Genomic DNA, 26,484 nt, shown 5'->3' with positions numbered 1-26,484 from the left:
ACAAATTAACTAGTAAAGTTTGATTAATTTTAGGGTGTGATAATATTAAATTAAAGTAAAAATTGTCATAATACAAATCAAATTCGCTGTGTTATACTATTCATAATTAAAATATTAAAGAAATAATTGCCAACAATTGTCTTTGATTTTTATTCATATTAACATTAAAAAAGTTATATCTATTAACATACATAAAATTATAATAATTTATAAATTAATTGTAGTCATCAAAAGTATTTAATGCATAAAAGTCATTAAAATTTTTACTTAATACAGATAAATTAGTTAGTAAATATTTTAATGAATACAATTTGAATGATTTAACTAAAGTGTTCCCGGTTTTTGGGAATACTTGAATTGATAGAATTTAGATGGTGAATCGAGCAATGTTGAGATTATAAACAAAATCAATAAAAACATTTGCTTCATAATGATACGAATTATCATTAACAATTTAAAATTTAACATAATAAAATCAGTACGACTACAACTTCATGGCGATAAGAACTTGTTCCAATCACTTTTGAGAAATATACACAAAATGATTTATGAATACATCACACGACGAAAAGTCAACAGAAATAATTCTAATAAAATTACTTTTTCACAAAATAAGTTAAAATGAGTTAAGTTTCCAATGCATTCAACCGAAATCGACTGCATATCATCGATAAAATACTTGTGTTGCTCACTCAACCATTATGATTAAGTGACATGAAGTAGATAGATTACACTTCTGAAGAGGTAGAAGGTTGGGGTGAGTGCTGTTGGATGGCATCTGGCGCAGTTTCGATTGACGGGTCACACGAATATAACACTTGTTGGATAGTCTGTCCGTCGAGAGTGATTAGAGAGGTCGATTGTGGTGGATCAATGGCTTGGACGTAGGCCACATCTCCTTGGGTTTCAAGTATGCGGTAGTAAAGTTGTTGTTCTTCATTAAGACCATCTTTCGACTCCGTCTCCGTCATGTCCAGATCACCAATTGAATGCGATAAAAATTCCGCTGAATCTTCTTGAGATAACATTCGGTTTTCTTGTAAAGCCTTTGCAGAAAAAAGAAAATTGAAAAAATATTTAAAGCATTTTATTTATCAATAATACGTGTTAATTCTGAACCAATACATACTTTGATTGTTCTTTTTATTGTTATAATGCTACCTGGTTCGATTGGATTATCTAATTGTACATCAGTTGCAGTCAATTCGAATCCCTCGGTATCTAAATTAAACACAATCATCAAAATAAACGTTTTAATTTGCAATTAGAACTTTTGTATGATCGGACAGAAAGTAAAAATTCGTTTGTCAAAAAAATAAATTTTTTAATGGACACAGATTTACCAAAAAATAATATAATCTAACAGCTTATTGAATTACTCGTGGAAAAGTTCATTAATTCGCCATTACTATAGAGAAAATACACGAATTGTTTAAACTAAATAATTTTATGAATAAAGTAAATATAATTTTATTTACAATAAAGTTTATAAAAATAAACCTTTCCATAAAAAATTGAAAAAATTACAAGGTTTATTTTACTTTTTTTTAAATGAGAGCTATCAAAAACAACACTTAACATTTTTAATATAAAATCTCAATGTGGTATACAATAAGTTTTTGTTTCATCTTAGTAAAAACAATTACTATTTTTTTGTATTTACCTGTAAATTGAAGATTAATTGTTTGAGTGTGTTGTTCAGTTGTTACATAGTTTTGTTCCGTTTTTTTAGTTTTGCTTCCAGACTTTTTCGTATTTTTTGGTACTTGAAGAAAGTCGGGTAATAGTTGACAGTGATTTGCCCGCTGGTGTTTTAAAAGCTTATCTTTCAGCACATATTGTTTATAACACCACTGACAACTATGGACTTGCGGTTTATTCACTTTTTTACCAGATGGTTCACTGTCAATAATAACAGTCTGCAAAAAATAATAATAATTAAAAAAGTATCCAGCATAAAAATTTAATATTCTATTTTTGTTAAACGTGACTTACTTTTTCAGTTGGTTTTTGTGGTAGATCGCAGTTGGGATGATTTTTTAGTATATGCGATTTTCTTTTAGCGTTCGTTTTATAAACCTAATTTTACATTTAGCAGATATTATATGACTGAAATACACGAGAATGATATTTGAAATGACTTACTTTGTCACAGTACAAACATACGTATATTTTAGTGGTGTTCCCGACCGGCTGATTTAACGAGGGAACCGAATCGAGGTCTATTTCAGGGTGCCTCGAAACTAAATGGTTAACGAACACTCCTCTTTTTTTAAACCCCACAACACACTTATCACATCTAAACACGGAATTCTCGTAATCTAATATGGATTTTGGGGATTTCTGAAATATTTATTGAGTTAGGTAACAATCGTATTTTTAATAAAAATACAGTACAAAAAACTCACCAGTTTTACTTGTTTATCCTGTTTTGAAGTTCTACTGGCTTCCAAAATTTTATCATTAGTTTTAGAATTCTTTTTTTTCCCAAGATGTATTCTATTCATGTGTGCTTTAAGTTTGTCTTTCCTTTTAAATTGTTTACCACACATAGTACACAAAAAATCTTTTTGGTCGGAATGGCTGAAAGAAATTATCGTAGTCAAAAATAGTTCTATCACTTAGCAGTTCTAAGTTAAAATTGCAACTTATATAAATGCAAATATAAATGAATCAAAAAATCATACCTTAACATGTGCAGGGCTAAGCTGAAACGGCTGTTAAATAAACGATTGCAATAATCACAAGCAAACTTAACTCCATTGTGACGAGCTCGTATATGCTTCCTTATTAATTTGTACGTTTTAAATTGCTAAATAAATATAATTTATCGTCAATGATTTAATGTAATATTATTGTATTTATTCATAATGAAGAAACATACACTTGTACACATTTGACAGTGGAAAATGTTGTTGACAGCGTGAGTGTAAACATGTTCTCTCAATGATTTTAAGTCAACGAATGTTAATCGACAAATTGGACAATCATAAATAACTCCTTCTAATTAATTTAATAAAAACATGTTCAGTTATTTAATACGTCTTAATGTCTTATGGTTAATACTGTTATTAATTTTATTTTTTAAGTAGACAACATAACATACACACGTGACACTAAAGGACATACCCAAACCGTTTTACATTAAATATAAGATTTATTTAATTAAATTTATCCTAAAGACTAAAATAGTATCACAGCTATTACACGAATTTAAATGTATTTCAAATTATTACCAACCAAAATGAGTCCGTACATGACAAGTAAGTGTTACTGTGTTTAAAAACCTTTTGTCACACATATTGCATTTAAACGGTTTCAATTCATCTACTTTATGTTTTGCTTGATGTGCCTGTTATAAATAAAGCAACGTCAGAAATTTTGAATTTAATTACTAGTGCATGCCGATTGCTTCAAGTTACCTTTAAATGATTTGTATTTCTGTATCGTCTTTCACACTGCTGGCAATTGTAAATAGCCACGCAACCTAAAGCTCCACCAGTGAAACTATGAGCACTGACGTGCTTTATAAGCTCTTCTGCTTGAGTGAATTCCTAAACGAAATTAATTTACTGTAATGCATTAGCTTATGTCAAGATATTTTATGGAAACGTTGACATTATATACGATGTATACATTAAAATGTCTAAGGATAACAGTAATAGGAACAACACAATTAGTACTAACGGTTTGGCATTCAGGGCAGTTTGTCTCTACAGATGTTAATTCTTTACCATCAAAGTCATCGTCGTGGATTTTGTTGTGTATTAAAATTGTTTCACGTTTAGTGAACTTTAAGTCACACGCTGTACACATCCAAATGTTTCTGAAATAAATAAAAATTAGTATTGTATACAAAATTAATATTTATGAGCAAGTCAACGTGAAAAATGATACTTACCTTAAACTTTTATCAGTTTTGAGCTTTGACTTTAAAGGCACTTTAGAACTAGTTTGGCTTGTTAAACATAAATTGCACTGTATATTTTTCGCAAGACGATTTGTCGCTAGTCGTTTTTTTGTTACATGTTTGCAAGTAGTTACTATTATTTTACCCTGAAATAAATTGAATTTTGAATTACTCAAGAACATTAACATAAAAGGAATATAATAATGAAAAAATACCGTATTTGTTTTGGGAGATTTTCCTATGGTGTGAGTTTTTTTGTTTATTTCTTGTAGTGCTTTCAAAGGTTTAAATGGTTTTCGAAATTGAGTTAACATTACTTGATTATTATCTAAATGTAACACAATTATTACAATTATTTTTTATTTAAAATTTTTTTAATCATAAAAATACTATAGTTTATTTTTTATCAAAATTCCTTCATTTTCTCTAACAAAATAATTTATTTATAATTATTTTTATAAAACGTATTTTGATAGTTAATAATTAATGAAAATTGTTTGTGTGAAATTTTAACTGAATTTTAATTAATCGAATTTACTATTTATTTATTAAATTATTATTTATATCAAAAATTATCTTAAGCAGAGAAATGTTTGTTTCGATGAACAATTTTTTTTGGCCCATATTTTCATTAATTTTTGGTATTTTATACAACATAAAATATTAAAATATTCGACTTAGACCATGTAAAAAAAAAAACACTATCATTATAAAGTTAATTTTTTAAAAACAAATTTAAAAAATTCGTTTCAAAAATAAAATTTATCTATAAATGTGTGCCTTCATTTTGAGAGGCATATAAAATAATAAGGAAAATTGTATTTTTCAATTTTGTTATACATTATTGGTATATGAAAGTTTAACAGACTGACGCGCGACAAAAGTATATATCGGGCAATGAATATTTTTTTTGCCAAAATGTATTCACTTAATTGATATTGGTTAGTAATAGAGGTTACAACTTGTATTCATTAAAAAAGGTTTAGAACAATCTTTTTAAATTTCCCAGGAAAACGTTTCATCGAAGAGAGAGGGAAATCCGTGTTCTACAATTTAATACACAAGTCATAACATAGATGTTTGTTTTACTTTAACTACGTTTATTTAATCTATGAAAGTGTAACTACAAAGATCAGTAAACCGGTTCTATATGTACTTTACCATGCTCTTACTCTCATACAATATGACATTGAACTTCCTTTAGCTAAAAAGATACGAGGAGAAAACTCAAGAGCAATTACACTTCTAAGTATTTCTACTTTTTCAATCTTTTAATTAATTTTATTTAACCAAGCCCTCTATAGTAAAAAGTTAATTACACTTGTTTTTTGGTTAGGTTAAACATTTTTATATGTAATTAATATATTTTTTGTGAATAATAATTCAAAATATTAATTTTATTTTTAATGACAAAATAGAATTTAAAGTAATCTTTTTTTATCTAATAGAGTCATAACAGTTATTTTGTTAACTCATTAATAAAATAAGCTTAAAATTTTTCATTTAATAACTGGATATTTTAATGTTTGCTATTATGCTATTTGACCATAGATAATCATACAAGATAAATAAATACTGCAAAGTTACATTAGGTTACAACCAAAACTGGATAACTAAATAGTTCATCTTCGTTTACAACAAGACACATATATTGGTAAATATTATTTCTAGGAATTTCATTCCACTGCATTTGTTATTCGAAATTTGAACTACTTACATTAATATATCGCATTATAAAATAATTTTTAAACGTATAACGACTTATTTTATATAATTAAATTATTATTAACTAACAACAAGTAACATTTAACAAACCTGAAGACAATATGGGAAGACCTCGTTTATGTGCATAGAATGTACTATAACCAACAAGTAATTCTTCTCTTTGGTAAATTGTTTTGGTGGTTGTAAAAAAAAGATAATCTCCAATTTGATCTACTCGCATGTTTTGATCTTGCTTCGTTTTTGCTGGTCTTACGAAACACATCCAATTAGAGTTATCTGTAATAACAAGAAGTGTGTTGTTGATGATATTTATTTATTAGCACAAGATAGTTAACAAAAGCTATTTATAGTTTCAAGATTGTTTTTATTTAGAAAACATTATGTAAATTAAAGACACGTGTAATTTAAGGGTAAATAACAATAACAACGAGACTATACAACAAAAACAACATATGCCGACAGGAGTCGAAAATCAGGTACAAGAAAAACAATAACTTTCCAAAACATGAAAATACAAACTATGTTAACCTTTTCGAAATATATAAAACTGATAAAATTTTTAAATTAGGCCTATTTAAAAATAATGAATAACAATTATTTTGAAGACCTAAAAAAATAATGGATTTCTTAAACGTTTTTGAAGATGTTCTGCCAAATATTGTAATTTTTTTTTTTAACAAGTTAGCTAATTAGAATACTGACCTGATAACTAGTTAATAAAATAAATTATGAGAAATATGAGTCTAAAAGAAAATTAAACATTTAAGGCATAAATGAATTAAAGTTGCAGTAATAATTTTAACTCATTAATATGCATGATTATTTTATTTGATGAGTTGTTTGTATTTTAACATTTAAATACTGAACAATAGCAAACAAAAATACTCAACATTTGAGGTATTAAATAGGCTATTTTCAAAAAAGATATAAGAATTGTTATTACTATAACTAAATCAAACAAATAATAGATTTATATTTTGAAGGATCAAAATCAAATAAAACTATTAAGTTTACAATATTAATCATGTTTTTTGTTATTGCATTTTTTGTAAATAATAACGTATTAACTATCTTTTATTCCACTAAAGATAAAAAAAAATGTATAGTTATAAATATTATTATAAACTTTTTAAGTATAAATTTTATTACGATGCGAAGCTGAGAAGTTATAATTTTACTATTATNAAATGTATAGTTATAAATATTATTATAAACTTTTTAAGTATAAATTTTATTACGATGCGAAGCTGAGAAGTTATAATTTTACTATTATTTTTATTTTTTTTTTGTGTCTGTTACCACTTTTTCTCAGCTCTCACCGAACCAATTTCTTTCAACGATAAGTCAAAATATCGTAAATAGTATCTAGTCGAAGACATTACCCTTAAATATTGAGAAAATTTCCCTCGTTCTCCGTAAATGGGGGAAACCTCCAAAAAATTACAAATTATAAAATCACTAATTTTTANTTTTTTTTTTGTGTCTGTTACCACTTTTTCTCAGCTCTCACCGAACCGATTTCTTTCAACGATACGTCAAAAGATCAAAAATCTTATCTAGTCGAAGACCTTACCCTCAAAAATTTAAAAAATTTCCCTCGTTCTCCGTAAATGGGGGAAACCTCCAAAAAATTACAAATTATAAAATCACTAATTTTTTATTTTTTTACTTAATATTGCCATAACTTTATTCAAAATGACCAAATCAATATAATATTTTTTTATAGATGCATGATGTTTTACCTATCATTTGGTTTATTTAATTATAAATCTGACCCTTTAACTGTCTACAGGAGGGATTTAAAATGACTTTTTCGCGAAAAATTAACTTTTGAGACTGTTACGGAAAGTTTGACACTTTTATATATATCTTAAAATAATGCTAATGTAATATACTTTATCATGGAAAAAAAAAATTTCGGTGTTTATATTGTCTTTACGGTAAAAATGGCTACTGTATGCTATAATTGTGTTAAAATTCTCGATTTTATATTTTATATTATTAACTTTATATTTATATAACTTTTTGAAAAATATATGGATCAATTCAATTTTTTATGATAAATACTATTTATATAACTCTTTCATTCGACTTTTTTTAAAATAAAACCATTTCCCTTTATATATTTATATATTCTAAATATTTTACACTTATAAATCATAAAACTTGTAATCTGGATATAAATAAGGAAATAGAAGATCATGTAGCTTTAGGAATAATCACCAATTTTTTTAAATTAAACACTATTTTCAGATTTGCATCAAAGCAAATTTTTAATTTAGTGATTTTAATCACTGTCAGATATCATTATACTTGACCCAACTATGCTACATCCCCACTGAGCTGTGTTTTTTTTTTATTATTGTTGAAATTTAACGGTTTTAAAATTTTAGTCAAATTAATTGGATAGTTTACAAAATATAAAAAAGATTACAATAAGTGTTTAGTTTATTTTTAGTTATTAGTGAGATGGACATAATGCCCATTCACTCGACCTGTTGATCCATCGTGTTCTGTGTCTACAATAGGTTAATAAGGTTATTTTTTCTTTGAAGACATATCTTCATGTGGATAATAAGTTGTCGCTACTTTGTTTCGCTGTCGAATCAGGATGAGAGGGGGCAATGCATGTTCACTCTCATCAGCTTCCTAGGGCAATCATTCATTTGGCGCTCTATTTAACATGGTTAGAAATATTGTAGAATTTATTTTATATTTATTCTAATTCATTGTAAAATAAAATTGAATAACAGAGGAGGTTTTTTGTTTTTGGGGATATTTTTGGTCAATATACTAAAAACATGTCTGTAACAAAATATCTGTTTTAATGCATATAATAAAATTAAAAGGATTTTTACAAAAATTTTAATTTTTGTTGTTTTTGTTCCACCCTAATAAAACTACTAATTTATTAAATAAATAAATAAGCTCTGTTGAAAAAAGTAGTAATCAGAGATCAATAAAATATTAATTTTCATTAATATAAATCAAATATTTGAGCTTTTAGCTTTTTTGTTAAAAAATCAATAGTATATACTAAATATCAGTGTTATTGCTAGAATTTCTTTCTGGAAGAACTAAAATTAAAAATATATTTTACTGAATTTCATATTGGAACTTTTTTTGTTTTTTGTTGAATACATTAATTTGAAAAATTACCTTAATGTTTGGGCTATTGTTTCTGTGTTTCCCTATAGATGTCATTGTTGTATATAATTTATATTTAAAAGTTAGGGTATCCAAAATTTTAATTTTATTTTTGCAACTCCAATGGGAGCGTCCTCACAGGCTACTAATGTTAAGTATTTTATATATGTATTTTCTAAACTATTTATTTATTGTAAAACTTTTTTTTTTACAGATTGCAAATTTCATAAATAAAAAAATAAATAAATAAAATAAATTTTATTTTTTGAACTCATTGTTATAATAGCTTCCTATGGGTGTAAAACTATAGAAACTTAATTGAGAAATAAAAAATTCCATAATTTGAGAGCTTAAAGTTTAAGTAAAATAAATTTTTTGTTAATTTTTATACCTTGTGCTATAGATATTTTATATGAAATTAATTTAAATGTCACCAAAATAATTTATATGAAAATACCAAAAAATTAAGTAGAATTTGATTAAAATTATTTAAGTATTAGTTTTGTTGCAAATAAAAAATGTTTATTTGTGTTATCATATAAAATAAAAATCCTCAATCATCTTATTGAACATGGGGTAAATTGACTAGTAATCGAACAGTTAAGAATTTATTGAACTTTAATATTATTACAAACTATTTAATTTTATAATAATGATATAATTTATAATTTAGTAGATTATATTAAATACGTTGAATTAACACATTTTTTTTATTAGTTTCATATACAAAACCATAATTAAATGAATTTTATATTATTAATGGACTTACACGTAGTAATATGAAAAATATAATGCGAAGATAATATAATCTCTATATAAGTTATTTTTGGTATTAATCTTAGAGTTCTTAGCTATTTATTATGACCTCTATGAATGGAAAAAGCTAGAAAATATAAAAAAAATATGTGTAAATAGAATCCGCTACAATCGTTGTTACTCAGGTTGAGTAGCATTTTTCTATATCAAAAAAATATCTATTTATACATATCGCACCATAAATCCAACACTATATAGCTTAATGAATGTACTGTTATTTCAAAATTCTAGATAAATCATTTAGTGGCTAATCGTGTAGGCCTAACATCCAATAAGCAGTTCTTTTGATAATTTATTCTTATTTATATCAAATATAACACATAGCGCGCCTGACATTGGAAACACTAACATTTTGATTTCTAAAAAGTCATGAATAATTTGTTTCAAAAATGTATGCAATTTAAATTTTATTAATTTGTACTTAAAATTTTACTTTTTAACTTATTATTAGCTTTTTTTGCATCGTATTATAATTCTGAATGCAATTATTAAAAAGTTTCAAAATGCTATTATTAGACCAGAACATCTTTTACATTTTAAAATTTCGAACCTTAATCAAATAATCAACAATTAAATAAATTAATTAGTATAAACGGGATTTAAATTCTAAATTATATAAATTGGCATACAATTTTGAGTAGTAGAAAATATAGAAGAACTTAGATTCTAAGTTCTTAGATAATTAACTTCTATGTCTTAGAAGTTAATAATCTACAATTTTATACGTCAAAGTATAATTTATATAATTTTTGGAAATATTAAATACATGCATAATAATTACTTTAGAGATTTGATTTATCGTGTATATTTTTCTTTTAATTTACGACTTTTAACAATAAATTAATTTACTTCTGATTGCATATGTCTATAATGGCTAATATATCCATACATAACAATGGTTGGTGTAGTTAAAATACTTCTAATCTATAGAGTGTTCAGTAAGGAAGGAAAAGGGTTTCTATTATTCTCGTTGTTTGTAACAGTGGATCTGTTTCCATATTTTTTGAACGCCTATAAATTTCTTAAGTTCAAATATTACCACAAGGAATCTTCATGGATCACGGGAATGACAACCATGCGGACCCTAATCAATTATTGGGGGTGGAAACACGCACAATTAATCATACAGCCATTTATTTCCAATTTTTAGGACTGGTAAGCAATAAGCATTCCTGCTTATAAACAGCAAATCGGTTCCCAAACCCTCCATGCCAAGTGAGAGAGACTTGTCAATGTGGTAGTATACCGTAAGGTTAAGTTTACATTTGGTAACCTCAATAGTACTATATGCATCACAGAGTATACAGCCTTACCGCAGTATCGAGCTCTACTGTGGTGGACATTTCTTGACTTTGTTAAAACATTTATAAATCACAATAAGAGATAATATTGTGAAAATCATGGATCCAATTTAGTAAACCCTATAACAAGTATAAAACAACGAGGCTCTATAGAATACCGTTTGATAATTTACAATACATGATAAACTAGCAAAAAGACGAAAGAAAAGTCAACATGCAGATACTAAGAGTAATTAGATCAACTGGTATGTTTTTGACTAAATTGAAAAGACTCAGAATTATCTTGTGAGAGCAGGATCATCTAATTAACGAAACCTATGGGAACAAGAATATGAAAACAACGAAAATCTAAGAAGATCGTTGAATTACATAAAATACTTTAATGTTAAGAGGAGGCATCTAATGAAGAATCGTGGTAATAGGGGACCACAATAATGTACCACTGTTTTTATGATGAATCATTAAGTAGCAGAAAGATGAAAGTGAAATCAAAAAATGAAAGATGAGAGACGATAAGACCAATTGGTATTGTTAGTGATTAAACTGAAAAGATTCATAATTATCTTTCAAAAGTAGGGATTTAACTAACCCAACCTTTAAGAATAAGAGTGAAGCTCCATAATGCTAAACTAACTCCACTTTGGTGATAACATATTTTTTATCATAAAATTGAATATGGCGTGTGTACAATGGACTGCAAAATCAGAATGCATGAGCAGTCAATAAGCCCACTCTTTTAATAACTAAAATCAGATTTTCGTGTATAGTTTGTTATAAATAGAACATAATAATTAAATCTTAAAAATATCCAAACACGCCTCAAGTCTTCGCACATTTTAGTACGTTTATTGGATCTAAATAAATTTAAGAATATATCAAGATTTTTACTTCAATTAGTTAATAAACAGGGAAGAAACAATAATTTTTATTGTGATGAAATATAATATCAATTAAGTATAAAAAATCATTAGCTATAAAATATCCGTGTTAAAAGACCTTAATTATTAAAAATATTTTACTTCATGATAATTTAATAAATTACTCAATTGTAATTTACAATTCAACCAATAAACGGATAATTTTCTTTGCTCGAGTGAGATAGAAAACGTGTTAAAAGTGAGGGTAAGCAGCATGATTAGAAAACTTCAGATGACACTCTCTCTTGTAGAAACAACAAACTACATTTTTTCTCCGACAAAGACAGATAAAGAGATCTGTTTTTTTTTTTTTTGCTAAAACTGTATTAGCAATACTATATAGAAGTAGTCAACAACATTCTTCCGTGATTTCGTCGTTAAAAGGCTATTTTGGCACGATTTCATTGTTATTAAGTTAAAGTGCCACAGTAATTGATTACTTCCCTTCTCTTGACGTTTAACACTATGTTATTAAATATCGTACAAGTGATTTGTATATATGTTGTCTTAAATTTAAGTTTAACATTATTGTGATGATAGATAAAATAGTAGACACAATGATAACATCAGGCAAAATAAAAATAATAATACATTTACCCCCAAAAAAATATATCATTAATTTATATAAAAAATTTACACTATTTTAAGAAGTAGATTTATAAAATAAAAAATATACTTCATTACAAATATTAAAAACTAAAATCCTTATAGTGGCGTATTGACTACTGTTAACAATATTAAATGTATCTTTTGTGGAATTTTGACGTTGATTTCAAATCCACCTATACATTTTTACCATATCTAGTTTTTTTTACATTTAAGCCATATTTAAACAATTAAATCACTAAAAAAATTTAATAATAATATTTTTTAATTTTCCAAATAAATTCGATAGTGTCAAAAAATAGTTATGCGAAATTTGGACTTATTCGTCAATTTCAATCGTTTTTATAACCTATTAATTTTTAGTTTACTGGGCATTTTTCAAAAATAAAGTTGAATTTTCTAAGTTGAGATAGTATTTGGTGCTTAGTTAAATTCTATTATTGATCATTTTAGACAAATATTGTTATTATCATTAAAAATACAAAAAAATTATGTCTAAATTATACTTTCTTGCTTGAGCAATTTTCATCATTTGTGTAATATTATTTTCTATGAGTGATTAAATTTTTTTAGTAGGAATTAATTTTTATTTTGCACTACTGGCACGAAAATTTATATAAAATAATTTTTATATTTTTAGTATTTATCTCTTTAAATTGTCAATAAAACATTGTTAAAACATAGCAAAAAATAATTTATAATAAAAAAAATGTGTATGTGTTTAGCGTTGATAATGGTAACATTGTTTCCGAAATATGTATCCGCGACTTTTCATTAATTTTTTGTGGCTTTGAGTTAAATATTTTTAATATTTTTTAGTTTTTTAAATTAATAATATCTTTAATATAATTTTAATTTTACTTAAAATAATTTAGACTAAAATTCTAATGACTATATTTAATTTAAAATTCAACTAATAAAAATAATTTATGTCATCATCTCTTTTAATACAGAAAAAACTTCTTCCGAGAATATTTCTATTACTTTAGTAATTTTTTACATTATGAATAAAATTTAATGTTAACGTCATGTTACGTTAACACATTAAAAATATTTATTGTAAAACTCAAATTCTTACCAAATAAATAACAGTTGTTTACTGTTTTTTTTTTACAGTACTTTTAACGGTCAAAGTTAAAATTTGAAATATACAGCAAATTAAATTTTTTACAATCTACTTTAAAGGTTGCATAAGGAACAGCAAATTAAAAACAAGAATCTGATATAAATTTCTAATAAAAATTACTAGAATAAATAAATGCTAGAAACAAGAAAAAATTACTGGCTGATAATATTAAATGACTTTTTCTACATATGGGTATTTAAGAATCACAGTACGGGGGGAGGGTTAACGGTAGCGCTGACCCATTTTGACTTATGTCTTAGTATCGCTTACATTAATTCACCACTGTTCTCTATGTAAACCAGTTCAACTCGTTTTTTGAAATCGAAAATGTGCGACAAAATCCACTAACGAGGGTCTACATGCGGCAGATACGCAAAATGATAATTCATTCTTGACGTTAACACGTTCGCGGAAGGTTTACGTTTTGTCATAGTAAAATTATCTTGACACAGCAGCGTTTAATAAACTCATAACGTTCAGGAAAAAACTATCATAATGATTCCTATACGTGCAGTTTTAACTGTTGCAACCTTTTGGATACTAGTTCTCGGAGTAAATGCTGCTGAAGAAGCAACGAATACTACGTTCGAAAAGTCTACTAATAGTCAAGACATGACAGTTAACGTGACAGCTGCGGCAATGAGATTTGTTGAATCTTATGTGGTTCCTACGGTATGCAATTATTCCCCTGAGTTTTGCGCCAGACATCATTTGCGTACGTAAAAAAATTATTTTTAGAATGTTATTTACAAAATTATTATTATTATTAATGTAAAAACAACAGCTATTTTGAAAATAAACATTAAACATTTTTTAAAAATATATAATTGCCAAGTAATTTCATTGATTTGCATCATATTTGACTTTTACATATTTGCATTGGACCTAGACCTTAATATCGTCTCCCAAAACATTTTATTTTCATTAAGATATTTTTGCAATATTCCTTAGATATTTTTAATACGAAGTAATACAAAACATTCTAATTCTAATGTATCCAGATTCCATTTTTATAATAATGTCTCTTAAAATTCAATGCATTCTAATTGATTTAAAAAAAAGGGACAGTTCGTAAGAATAGAACTGAAGATTTGTTAATTATTTTAGCTTCGATGCGAAGCCGAGAAGGTATTGGTTTTACTATGAGGTGTTTTTTTTTCTGTGTGTGTGTCTGTTACCACTCTTGCCGAACCGATTTCTTTCAACGATACGTCAAAATATCACAAATCGTATCTAGTCGAAGACATTACCCTCAAAAATTGAAAAAATTCCCTCGTTCACCATAAATGGGGGAAACTTCCAATATAATATTTTCTTATAGATGCATGATGTTTTACTTATCATTTGGTATATTTAATTATCAATCTGAATCTTTACCTGCCTACAGGGGGGGATTTAAAATGACAAATTTTTCGCGAAAAATTAACTTTTGAGAGTGTTACGGAAAGTTTGACACTTTTATATATATCTTAAATTTATGCTAATGTAATATACTTCATCATGGAAAAAAAAATTTCGGTTTTTATATTGTCTTCACGGTGAAAATGGTTACCGTATGCTATTTTTGTGTTAAAATTCACGATTTTATATTTTACATTATTAACTTTATATTTATATAACTTTTTGAAAAATATATGAATCAATTCAATTTTTTTATAATAAATACTATTTATATACCTCTTTTNATGGATCAATTCAATTTTTTATGATAAATACTATTTATATAACTCTTTCATTCGACTTTTTTTAAAATAAAACCATTTCCCTTTATATATTTATATATTCTAAATATTTTACACTTATAAATCATAAAATTTGTAATCAGGGTATAAATAAAAAAATAGGAGGAGCTCATGTAGCGTTTGGAATAATTACCAATTTTTTAAAATTGATGATTATTAATGCTCTTTATGCTCTTATAAAAAACTTGATACATATTTATTCGAAGAAGTGTTTTAAAATTGGATATTAAGCATTCTACCAATAAATTACCACCTTGATATTATGAATCAAATAATTTTGTTTACAAGAATTACTAGAAAATATTTTTCAGTAACAGTAGCACAATTTTTTTGGGAAGATTTTACAATAATAAATTTAAATAGTTTTATCTAATATAGTTACCAAAGTATTTATAAGGCATACAGGGATATGTAGTATTTCAAAATATTTATTTCAAATACATTTCTAGTTTACTTTAAATTAGTTAAAAAGAAATTCTTTTACCGTATTCTAACTGTTATTTTTTAACAGGCTAAACCACTTTTTTAAAGAGTAATTTATTTACAGAAAAATGCTATATGAAATCTGACTAGATTTTCAGTAATGTTTACAATAATGTTCTTATTTTAAGAATTATAACCAACAAATAAGTAAATAGGACTGCTGTTTTGCGACTGAATGTAAAACCAGTTCAGTATCAAAAATCTTATAACAAATTAAAGTTTAAGAAATGTGAAAATGTTATATAGTTAATTTTGGCTTGGATACAAAATATCAAAAATACAGTTTTTATGTTTAATATTTATAATCTAAAATATGATGAAATAAAAAAAGAAATTCTAGTGATATTTATACGCAAATTATTTTTATACAATTTAAATCATTAATTTTGTTTAATTTAATACCATGTCTACTTAATATTTTATATTAAAGTCAACCTATAATATTACTTAAAATTAATAAGTATATAGTTGATCGTGTCAAGTGGAAGTTTACGATAAGGGTGGCCGACCCCCAAGTTAGAGTTAAGGCGACGAAAAAGATCTTTTTAATAATTAAATATACGTTTCTTAGATAGTTATATAAAAAAACCCAGCATAGGGGGGGGCACAGTGGTGATGTAGTTGGATCAAGTATAATCATATCTGAAAGTGATTAAAATCATTATAAAAAAAAACGCTTCGATGCAAATCTTTAGATAGTGTTTAATTTTAATAATTGGTGGATTATTCCAAAAGCTACATGATCTGTTAGTTCCTTATTAATATCCTGATTAAGATAAGGTATGTCGAATGAAAAAGGGATTATTAGAAATATTATTTCTCATAAAAAAATTATGTTGATCCATACACTTTTCAATATGTTATAGCATTATAAAGTAAAAAATGTAAAAAATAAAATCGAGAATTTTTACACAAAAATAGCATTTAGTAGCCATTTTCGCTGTGAAGACAAAATAAAATCCGAAATTTTTTTTTTCATAATAAAGTACATTACATTAGCATTAATTTAAGACATGTATAAACTTACAGACTCAGACTTTCCGGNATCCGAAATTTTTTTTTTCATAATAAAGTACATTACATTAGCATTAATTTAAGACATGTATAAACTTACAGACTCAGACTTTCAAAAACATTTTCAAACATTTTCAAAAGTTAAGTTGAAAAAGTTAATTTTTCGTGAAAAAGTTGGCATTATAAATCCCTCCCTGTGAGCAGTTAAAGGGTCAGATTTATAAAAAAAATATACCAAATAATAGATAAAGACATCAAGCATCTATAAAATATAAATTAATTTGTTCATTTATAAAAAAGTTATGGCAGTTTAAGTAAAAAAAATTGAAAACAATTTGAAAATTATCAATTTCCCCATTTACGGAAACGAGGGAAATTTTTCCAATATTTAAGGGTAATGTCTTCGACTAGATACGATTTGTGATATTTTGACGTATCGTCGAAAGAAATCGGTTCGATTTGAGCTGAGAAAAAGTGGTAACAGACACAAAAAAAACACATCATAGTAAAATAATACCTACTCAGTTTCGCATCGAAGCTAAAAATATTGAACTATCATTTTTTGTATTAAAGAATTACTAAACCTACATTATTAAGTGATATAATAATTAACATTTATTTTTGTGTTTAGAATCAAGAGGAATCCAGAGTTATCTAGCTACAGCAGGAACAATGTTAGCTGGAGTAATGGGGATAATTTTAATGAAAATGAAAATCTTGGTCATTCTAACTTTAATGAGTACAATAATTGGTAAAATGTTACTGTTCTATGCTTTCTTAAAGTCCGACCATTACCATCATCACAGTCATAAGCCTCATCACTCTGTGCCGTATGTGAAATATACAAAAGATAAATATTATATTAAACACAGCCCACATTTAAGTTCTCATGATGCAGTTGTTGAAGATATTGGTCATTCGCCATATTCAAGTCCTCAATCCTCAGGTGTCTCTTATTACTAATGATTATGACATCTAATCTTTCTCTAATAATAATATCCATTATATGGATATAGAAGGTACCATGTACGTACCTTAAATGTTTTATTTATTTATTATTTGGTTTTTATTGACATTGTTAAGCATAACAACTTAGCATTATTTGAAACAGTGTTACCTAATTTGTATTATAAAATGTAAGCAATGTTTTTAGTCTTTAATTTAATTTATTACATTAATTTATTTTCATAAATAATTGAAATTAATTAAAAAACTTAAATAAATAATTTTTTTTTTATATACGCTTTCATCAACCCATCTAGGGCCATAGCGGCCTTCCCAAAGGAGGAGGTTTCTTAACCATTTATACTCCAGGACGGTTGGTTAGTCCGTCGCCGGAGAATGAGATGGCGATTCCAATTACCGAACTGATCTCTCGTTCAGCAAATGAAACCGCCTGTGACCAAGTTTCGAACTTGAGGCAATGCGCGTCAAGCACTGCCGTGTTACCGACTCGGCCACATCGTCCCATAAAGAATTAATTATTTTTATATTTTTGAAATAAATTTACATATCTACTATGAAGGACAAAATATTGGGTTATCAGTGTTGAATCCAGGATTATTTCAGGCGGTCTCCAGCCCCCATGACAATATAATTATTTTAAGAATAGGACGATTTATTTCGTTGAAAAACATTATTTTTTTTTTGCTTGAACCAGTTGCTAAAAAACTTGCTTACAGTCCCCTGAAAAAAATCTGAATTCAACACTGCAGTCGTAATATACTCGTCACTACCATAACATGGGATATTTATACATTCTATTCTTAAAAGAACATAATCCTTTTCAAACAAAGCAATGTAAATAAACATTTAAGAGAAATAGTCAACAAACGCATACTGTTTAGTTATATTGTAATATACACGATTCAATCATAATCAATTAATAGTCACTTTTAAAATCATTCCTTCCGAAAAGAAATCTATAAATTATTTTTGTCATTTTTTTTTATTCTAATTTTATTTTTAAATGCACTGTATCAATCCTAATATTATGTGTAAAAAACTATGTTGGTATTATATATAAAATATCAAAATGATTTGTATAATCAACCTGTAATAATTTCTGTATTTTATGCTTCACTATCAATAAACAGTTATACTGTAAGAATAAGACAATGATGATTTTCTTGGGTACAAAGTATTATAAAAAAGCAGATCAAACCCTTACTCTGGTCTGTTCTAATCGTGCTCTAGACAATGTTACACAAACATCGTGATCATCAATGTCAAAGTTTTTACGTATTAAAGTTGTGAACTAAATCTAATTGTGTTATTTTATTTAACAATTATTGATTAATACTATTATTATATAAGATAATATAGGAACCAAGAAAAATTATCATGTAAGTTTTTTTAATTCATAAAAGTCTATATTTATGTTATTTTATAACCTTCGAATCACACCCCGAATTAAAAGTAACTCACACTCTCAATTTTATCCTCTCTCTATTTTATTAAGCTTTGAGTTACGATACTGCGTAATATAGTTAAGAACATTAATAATCTTAAGATTAATAAATTTATAGTAGTTAGACTTTAGTATAATAAATACGTTTGAAATAATATTTAGATATGTTATGTAAACATAATTTATAAATCATTTTATTTTTTTTGTGAGATAAAACATTGATTTACTACTACTCTTTTTAACGCTATTTAAGACTATTAAGGACCATAGTGGTCTCTACCAAAGAAGGTTTTTTAACCATTGATACTCCTGGACTGGTGATTAGTTCATCACTAGAGAGAGTGATGGCGATTTTAATTAATGAACTGATCTCTCAAATGACGCCAGCCGTGTTGAGTTTCGAACCCGAGGCAGTGCGTGTGAAACACTGCATGTTACAGACTCACAAGTGTGACTTGTCAGCCACACTGTCCCTCTATGTTTACTATTTACTTATTTAAAACTATATATTAAAAAAGAAATAGCAAATAATAATATAATATAATACAATGCTTGTAAATTTCTTTTGAATTTTAATGTAGTTTTCTGTATTTTAAATAAAATTTCAAACAATATATTTAAGCCTAGCCATGATAAACTGTAGAAATTTATTATGTATACGCTGAAATTTACACAATTTTACTTATTTTTTATAATGTATTTAATAGTAGAAAAATAAATTTAAATAGAGTAAGTAACTAATGACAATTAATTATTACTTCAAATGCGATAATCTAAACTCTTTAATGCATTAAGATTAAAAAATGTATAACTACAAAGAGTTGGACATTAAACCATTCAAGAATAAAAAAAAAACTAACCTTCACTTGATACATCGATTCTTCTAAACTGATTTTCATCGACTTCTAATAAATACTTAAATTCATCATTTATGGATTCATTCATACAATCTTCATCTTTAATAACTATTCCTTCTAATGGGCCAAATTGAGTACGTTTTTGAATAATTTTACGAGCAAATACTCCATATTCTGTAGCAATAGAATTAATATTAATTGTATTTAAAAAAAAAAAAAAGGTTTAAATATTATTTACAAAAATCAAACAAAAACTCTCTCTCGTAAAAAAAAAATTATTCTAAGTTTGTTTTTAAAGCAATACACGATGTTATATATTGAGTGATTAATTTTAAAAACAGAGTTATAATATATATATATATAAATAATAGAAACATATTTTCTTATTTTTAAAGCATTATTATCTACTATATTACTCTAATATTTATGGAGTATATCAAATAGCTTTTTATTTTTAGGTTTATATATAAATATTACTAGAAATATTATATTGTCTGCACTTCTGAATAAACTTAATGGAGAATATATTTAATAAGTATGAATAAGTAACTTACTATTTATATTATCACTAGATTTTACTTTCATTATTCTCAAGTGAGAAGATGGCAGTGATGCTCTAGCTCTTGTTTGTACAGCAGGATCTATAATACTATTTACTTGATGTAGAGGACAACTTGTTTCATTTAAATATACTTTGTTGCATTCTTCGCACCCTATAATAGTAAAATATGTAACATGAACTATATACAGTTTTGTAAGTAAAAAATTATAAAAACTTATAATTATGATTAATTGAAACTAGTAATACTGAAAATAATATTTTTCTTTAAAATTTAGCACTAATTTAAATTTTATTTTTAAAAATAATAGCTATTTAAGGAAGTATACATGGGATACCTCACCAACTTCCCAATCTCTAAAACAAGACCAAAACTCTGTATGATAGATGTCAAAATTTCTCAAAGCTACCGAACTAACATCAGGGTAACCTATGTGATAGAGACTAACACTCAATTACTTTCATTTTTAAACAAATCTAATTATGTAAATGGCTAATTTATTGTGTTAAATTCTAAACATATATGTAAACAAGGGCAATGGCCTATGTTGCCTAGGATCCTTTAATTAAATAAAAAATAACTAAAGCTATAAATATAGATAAGCATATTTTGATAATTTATGTAATTTTTGCTTTGTTACAATTTTTTGAAATTTTAAAATAATCAAACACCAGTATTTTAATAAACAATAAGTAATTATTTATATTATATAATGATTATACTAAACAACATTTCCCTGCATCCCAAACAACATCATAGTAGATTCTGAATAGAATTTTGTCACTGATTCTGTGAATCTCGTCTTAGAATTTACAAATTGATTCTAATTACTGAGAAAATTACTGATTAGTGAAAATAAAGTAATTCTTCTTCTTTTTCCTCACATTAATCTCAATTACTTGGGGTTGGCTACCTTTATCCTAAACTTCCACTTGACACAGTCTCTTACATCCTCAACGCTCACATCAGCTGTCCTCATATGGCATTCAAAACTTCCCTCCATCTCATTTTTGGTCTTTCTCTACCTCTTCTTCCTTCAACATTCATTTCTATAACTGATCTTACAGCTTCCCATTCTTCTCTTCTCATGAAAATAAAGTAATTACAAAATTATTAAAAAACCTTATTTTTTTTTTAAATCCTACTTGAAACTTTAATAGGCTGTATTTAAGAGATACTTACAAAATTTGAGATTTATATCTCATGTTTAAGACATTACAAATGGCCTTTAAAATTAATATAATTAAAAGTTTAAGCAAAAAAAAGTTTAATTTTGATTTATGTAAAATCAAATTTGAAAACTATTTTTAGTGTCTAAAAATTAGTTTCAAGTAGGATTTTTTTAAAAAAAATTATTTATATTTAATGATTAATTAATACTTAATTACTTGATTTTCACTAATTAGCAATTTTCTCAAAAACTAAATTCTAAGGCAAGATTCGGAATCTGCAATGAAATTCTATTCATAATCTACTAGTATATTGTATGGGGAGAAAATTGTTTAATTTTTTGTTTTTCAGTATTATACATTATACTATAATAAATTGGCACATACAGTAGTTAGATATAGCAGCAGTCCGATTATTTATTTTACTTATGAAATTTATACTGATATCTTCTTCAATACCCTGGGGTTGTCTAACAAATTCTTCCGCTATTTTTTCAATTGCTTCTTTTGACATTCTTTGAAATCCTAAAAAGAAAACCATTAAATGAAGTAGTCAAAAAAATTATTATCAATGCTGTAATTATTTTTTGATGAATTGAGTGAAGCTATAGTTTCCAAAAAAAAAAAATTACCTTTATTTCTAATCTCTAATTTAAATTTTATCATTTTTTTTTAAACTATTTTGTCAAATAAAATGTTTTCTAATTTATTGAACAATATGAGTGAGGTGGGGTAATTGTAAATACACATGTTTTTACCATGAACTTGCATTTAATATGAAAGCAACACAAATAAAGACCAGAACTTTACAATTTAAACTAAAATATGCTATATTTTCTAAGAGAAAAAACAAACATACAATTATATTTGTTTACATTTACCCCATTATACCTTAGAGTGTTAATATAAAAACATAAAAAATTATTTTGATCATTACAACTAGAGATGCACCGGCTCTTGAGTAATTGTCAAATACCAGGCCTTTTTTTTTTAGAATTCTGCTTTTACCCATTACTTGTTTAGTAAGAATTTTTATATCTGGCTTTTACCTAGTTTCTTTAAGCATTATTTTTATTTGGTACTAATATTACTCTGTTACGACTCATGCAAGTAGTGCTAATAAATACATTTTGTTGTGTTTAATAAAATTATTAATGAAGAAAAATATGTAGGCATATGATGAAAACATTTTTTTTAATTTAATAAATATGTATGAAATTCAATCAATTTATTTTATTTACAATATAGCTATTATTTCAATTAATACTTAAAAGATTTTAGTAAAAGTTTTTTTTCAAAATTATTTAAACAAATATTATATAATGGAGAATTTAAATGTATATGTAGAGTAAAAAAAAAAATAAAAAGTAATAAATATGATCTTATTATTTTTAGGGGTGCCAAATCTGTATATGAGTGGGTTTCAGCTTTCTTTCATAGATCTATAATTTTAACTTAAATGAGAAAGGAATATTAGAAATTTAATATTTTGACCTGTTTATTTCATTAATACTAAAAATTTGGATACCTAGCTTTCACTCAGTATTTGGTTAGTATACAGGTTCACTACTTAGAACATCTCTAATGACTACACACCAGAAGTATGATGTTGGTGGTGAATATCCAAAGAAATTGACTGAGAGGTCTCATCTAATCTGTCTTTTATTTGACTATTATTAATGGGTATATGTGATTCATCAACAACAGCTATATCACAGGTGTCAATATCATCCACTAATTCTTCATGGTTAACTAATAATTCCACATTATGGTGTGTTTTTGGAGATGTTAATAAATTGAGATCATCCATTGTAACAATTTTTTGTCCAATTTGACTACCTTGAATAGATCTAGTTCGTGGTAATACATAAAATCCATTTTCAACTCCACTTATAACATCTCCTTCTTTTAGTGTAACCTCAATATAATTATTTCCATTTTCAGAAAACAAAAATCTATTGCTATCAGAGTCCAAAATCATTTCTTGATTATTTCCTAAATTATTAATATAAGTACTAGTTGGTTTTTGAATCATACACATAGAATCAATTTGTACTAATGAAGAATCATTTGTTAAATTTCCCATCACTGAATGATCATGAGATACTTCTGATAAATGATTAGGTTTTAAATTATATAAATCATTTTGAAAATATTGATCTGGAATTGATACCATAGTTCCAACTTCTGACATACTATTATACTGTGTAATAATGCTAGACTGGGAAAGCTTTGTCATTTCAAATCCACTGGATTGGTTATCTAAATATTATTTATATAATTATAATGTTATATTTTGTAATAATCAAGACATAAGGTAAATATAAAAACTGTTTTATAATACATACCCAAAACCGTCATTGAATCCATATCGCTATTTGTAAGAACATCATATGGTCTACCATTATTATCAGTTAAAACTATGTTATCATTAACAAATGAATCTTTAATAAAATCAATATTCTTAAATTTCATTCCTCCAATCTAAATCAGTAATAAAAATGTATTAAAAAAAATGTATATTGTAATACATCACATTTTATTTAATAAACCAAAAATATTCATTTCACCCTTATTTTTAAACTAAGTTAAGCACCCGTTGGGATTTTGATGATATAGCTTATACAATGTATTATATAAGTCAATATAATAATGTAGCCTATGATATGTTATAATACAATAATACTATTGTACAAGTAAATGTTATTCATACTCAATGTTAGAAATTATCGTACCACAAATAATAATTACCATCTTTCATAAGGTTAAGTATATATAGTCTTATGAATAGTCAGGCTAGCCACTGGGAGGAAAATAACTATTTAAAAATTCAATTAAAAATAGATTTTATCTTAAAACTTTTGGTATATCACACATGTTCAGGAAATTAATATTAAAATTTAAAATAAAATTATAATTATTTTATTGAACAAGTAATATTTAGTAATATATAAAGCTATATGTATGACTTTATTGCCATGATTCTACAAATTTGTTTTAGAAAATGTGTTATATTTCATTTCGCAGCTAACAATATTTAAGTATTTAACATACAATTCAGTGTAATAAAGGTTTATGGTGAATATAATTGAAATTATTATTAGACAAAAATTGGTACCATCAAATAAAAAACAAAAATATAACAAATTTATAAGACACCATAATTGCAAAAATCTTAAACTTCTATTTGAGACCTTACTATTCTAGTAATGCAGTATTATGTTTATTGATCATGAACACTGTAGACTTAGACTGTATAACTTAGTTTAGATTTTCACTATTTATATTTCAAATACAATTAAAGCTATGATTAAAAATATTATTAAATAAACTTACTAGAAAGTGATCAGTAGAATGTTTTGACTCTGATGGACCAGATTGATGAATGTCATCACTATCAAAGTCATTTTGACACCAATCATTTCTCTCGCTTTGCTTCAAGTCCATAATTTTTCTAGAAGAATTTTCAATATTTCTATTAATGAGATTTAAAGTTTAAGAACATAAAAAAAAACTTGAGCTATTTGTTCAAATAAAATTTTCTCTAAATTAAAAATAATGGCAAACAATATCTTAAATACTAACAGGAGCATTTAGTTAGAATTAATAAATACTGATGTAAATATTATCATACTTAGTAGTAAAGTCTTCTTAAGCAAAACGTACAAAAAAATTATTTTTTAAATTAGTTATTTGGTAATACACTGCAGATCAAGTCATAACATATTAACATATTAATTGACTAGAGTATAGAATTAAAGCAAAAATTAAATTTACTAAAAAATTAAGGAACTTTTATTTTATTTTTACAAGTAAACATATTCACGTTATAAGTTTTAATAACTGATTATTGTTTCACCATGAAAATTAATGATAACATTTTTGACTGATAACTTGATTTGATAGTGTTACACAGATAACAGCAACAGCTGTTTTTCAGTCAAAGTTGATTATTAGACACTGTGCTGTTTGTTGTTCAATGTCCCCACCCTAATAATTACTTAAACATAAAAAAATACACAGTTTTCTAAAAAAATGTTAGAGGGACTAAAATAAAAGACTTAGTTTTATCTAAGTCCAATACTTACTAGATAACAAAAATCTTTTATAATTATTTTTCGTAGTTTACTGTTTGCAATAAGGTTTTTTGAATATGAAGCATAGCCATACTAATTATTTAGTCAATATGTGTTTTTAAGAAGTCTAAATTAAGTGTATTTTTTTTTAATATTGAAATTGCCTGAGTCATTTATAGTTGATCCTAGTGATGGGCCAAATCAATAAATTTGGAAAAACCTAATATTTTTTTTGAATAAAAAAAAGCTGAACATTTTTTAGTAGATATTATTCCAATATTCGGAGCCCATTATTCGTTATTATTCCATGTAGAATATTTAGTATTATTCGTTTAACAATTTAACAATTACTGTTAAATTTATTTTTAAATTATAATAATTACTAAACATTGAATATATTTTAATATTCCATATAGATATTAATTCCAATATGAAAAAGAAGGTTATATACATGATCCATTTATTAATTATGGGGGAGTTAACTTAATTTTTTTAAATAGCATAATACATATTTATATAGCTTATAAAATAAAAAAAAGTCCAATTTTTTTAGCTTCGATGCGAAGCTGAGAAGGTATTAATTTTACCATGATGTGTTTATTTTTTTAGCTTCGATGCGAAGCTG

At 25.7% G+C, this 26,484-nt stretch overlaps 2 protein-coding genes across 2 annotated transcripts; one reads left to right on the top strand and one right to left on the bottom strand.

The window, feature by feature from the left end:
* Window positions 1–118: 118 nt before the first annotated feature.
* LOC126894534 (PR domain zinc finger protein 10-like) lies at window positions 119–25,630 on the bottom strand. Its single transcript, XM_050665614.1, has 21 exons — window positions 25,418–25,630; window positions 25,120–25,237; window positions 24,132–24,267; window positions 23,380–24,045; window positions 22,171–22,308; window positions 20,609–20,767; window positions 20,058–20,228; window positions 5,726–5,911; window positions 4,126–4,238; window positions 3,902–4,056; window positions 3,688–3,826; window positions 3,423–3,554; window positions 3,241–3,352; window positions 2,885–3,003; window positions 2,688–2,812; window positions 2,409–2,583; window positions 2,146–2,343; window positions 1,996–2,079; window positions 1,664–1,919; window positions 1,130–1,221; window positions 119–1,046 (listed from the first exon to the last, which is right to left on the bottom strand). The coding sequence occupies exons 2-21, from the start codon at window positions 25,228–25,230 to the stop codon at window positions 729–731; spliced, it is 3,585 nt and encodes a 1,194-aa protein (XP_050521571.1). The 5' UTR covers window positions 25,231–25,237; window positions 25,418–25,630; the 3' UTR covers window positions 119–728.
* Window positions 13,923–19,054, top strand: LOC126894567 (uncharacterized). Its single transcript, XM_050665685.1, has 2 exons — window positions 13,923–14,263; window positions 17,419–19,054. Exons 1-2 carry the CDS (start codon window positions 14,044–14,046, stop codon window positions 17,748–17,750), a joined length of 552 nt encoding a protein of 183 aa, XP_050521642.1. The 5' UTR covers window positions 13,923–14,043; the 3' UTR covers window positions 17,751–19,054.
* Window positions 25,631–26,484: the final 854 nt, after the last annotated feature.

The sequence above is a fragment of the Daktulosphaira vitifoliae genome, unplaced genomic scaffold (genome assembly GCF_025091365.1).
Source record: "Daktulosphaira vitifoliae isolate Bord-2020 unplaced genomic scaffold, ASM2509136v1 Scaffold_1, whole genome shotgun sequence".
NCBI lineage: Eukaryota > Metazoa > Arthropoda > Insecta > Hemiptera > Phylloxeridae > Daktulosphaira > Daktulosphaira vitifoliae.
This window is presented reverse-complemented; position numbering and strand designations above follow the sequence as displayed.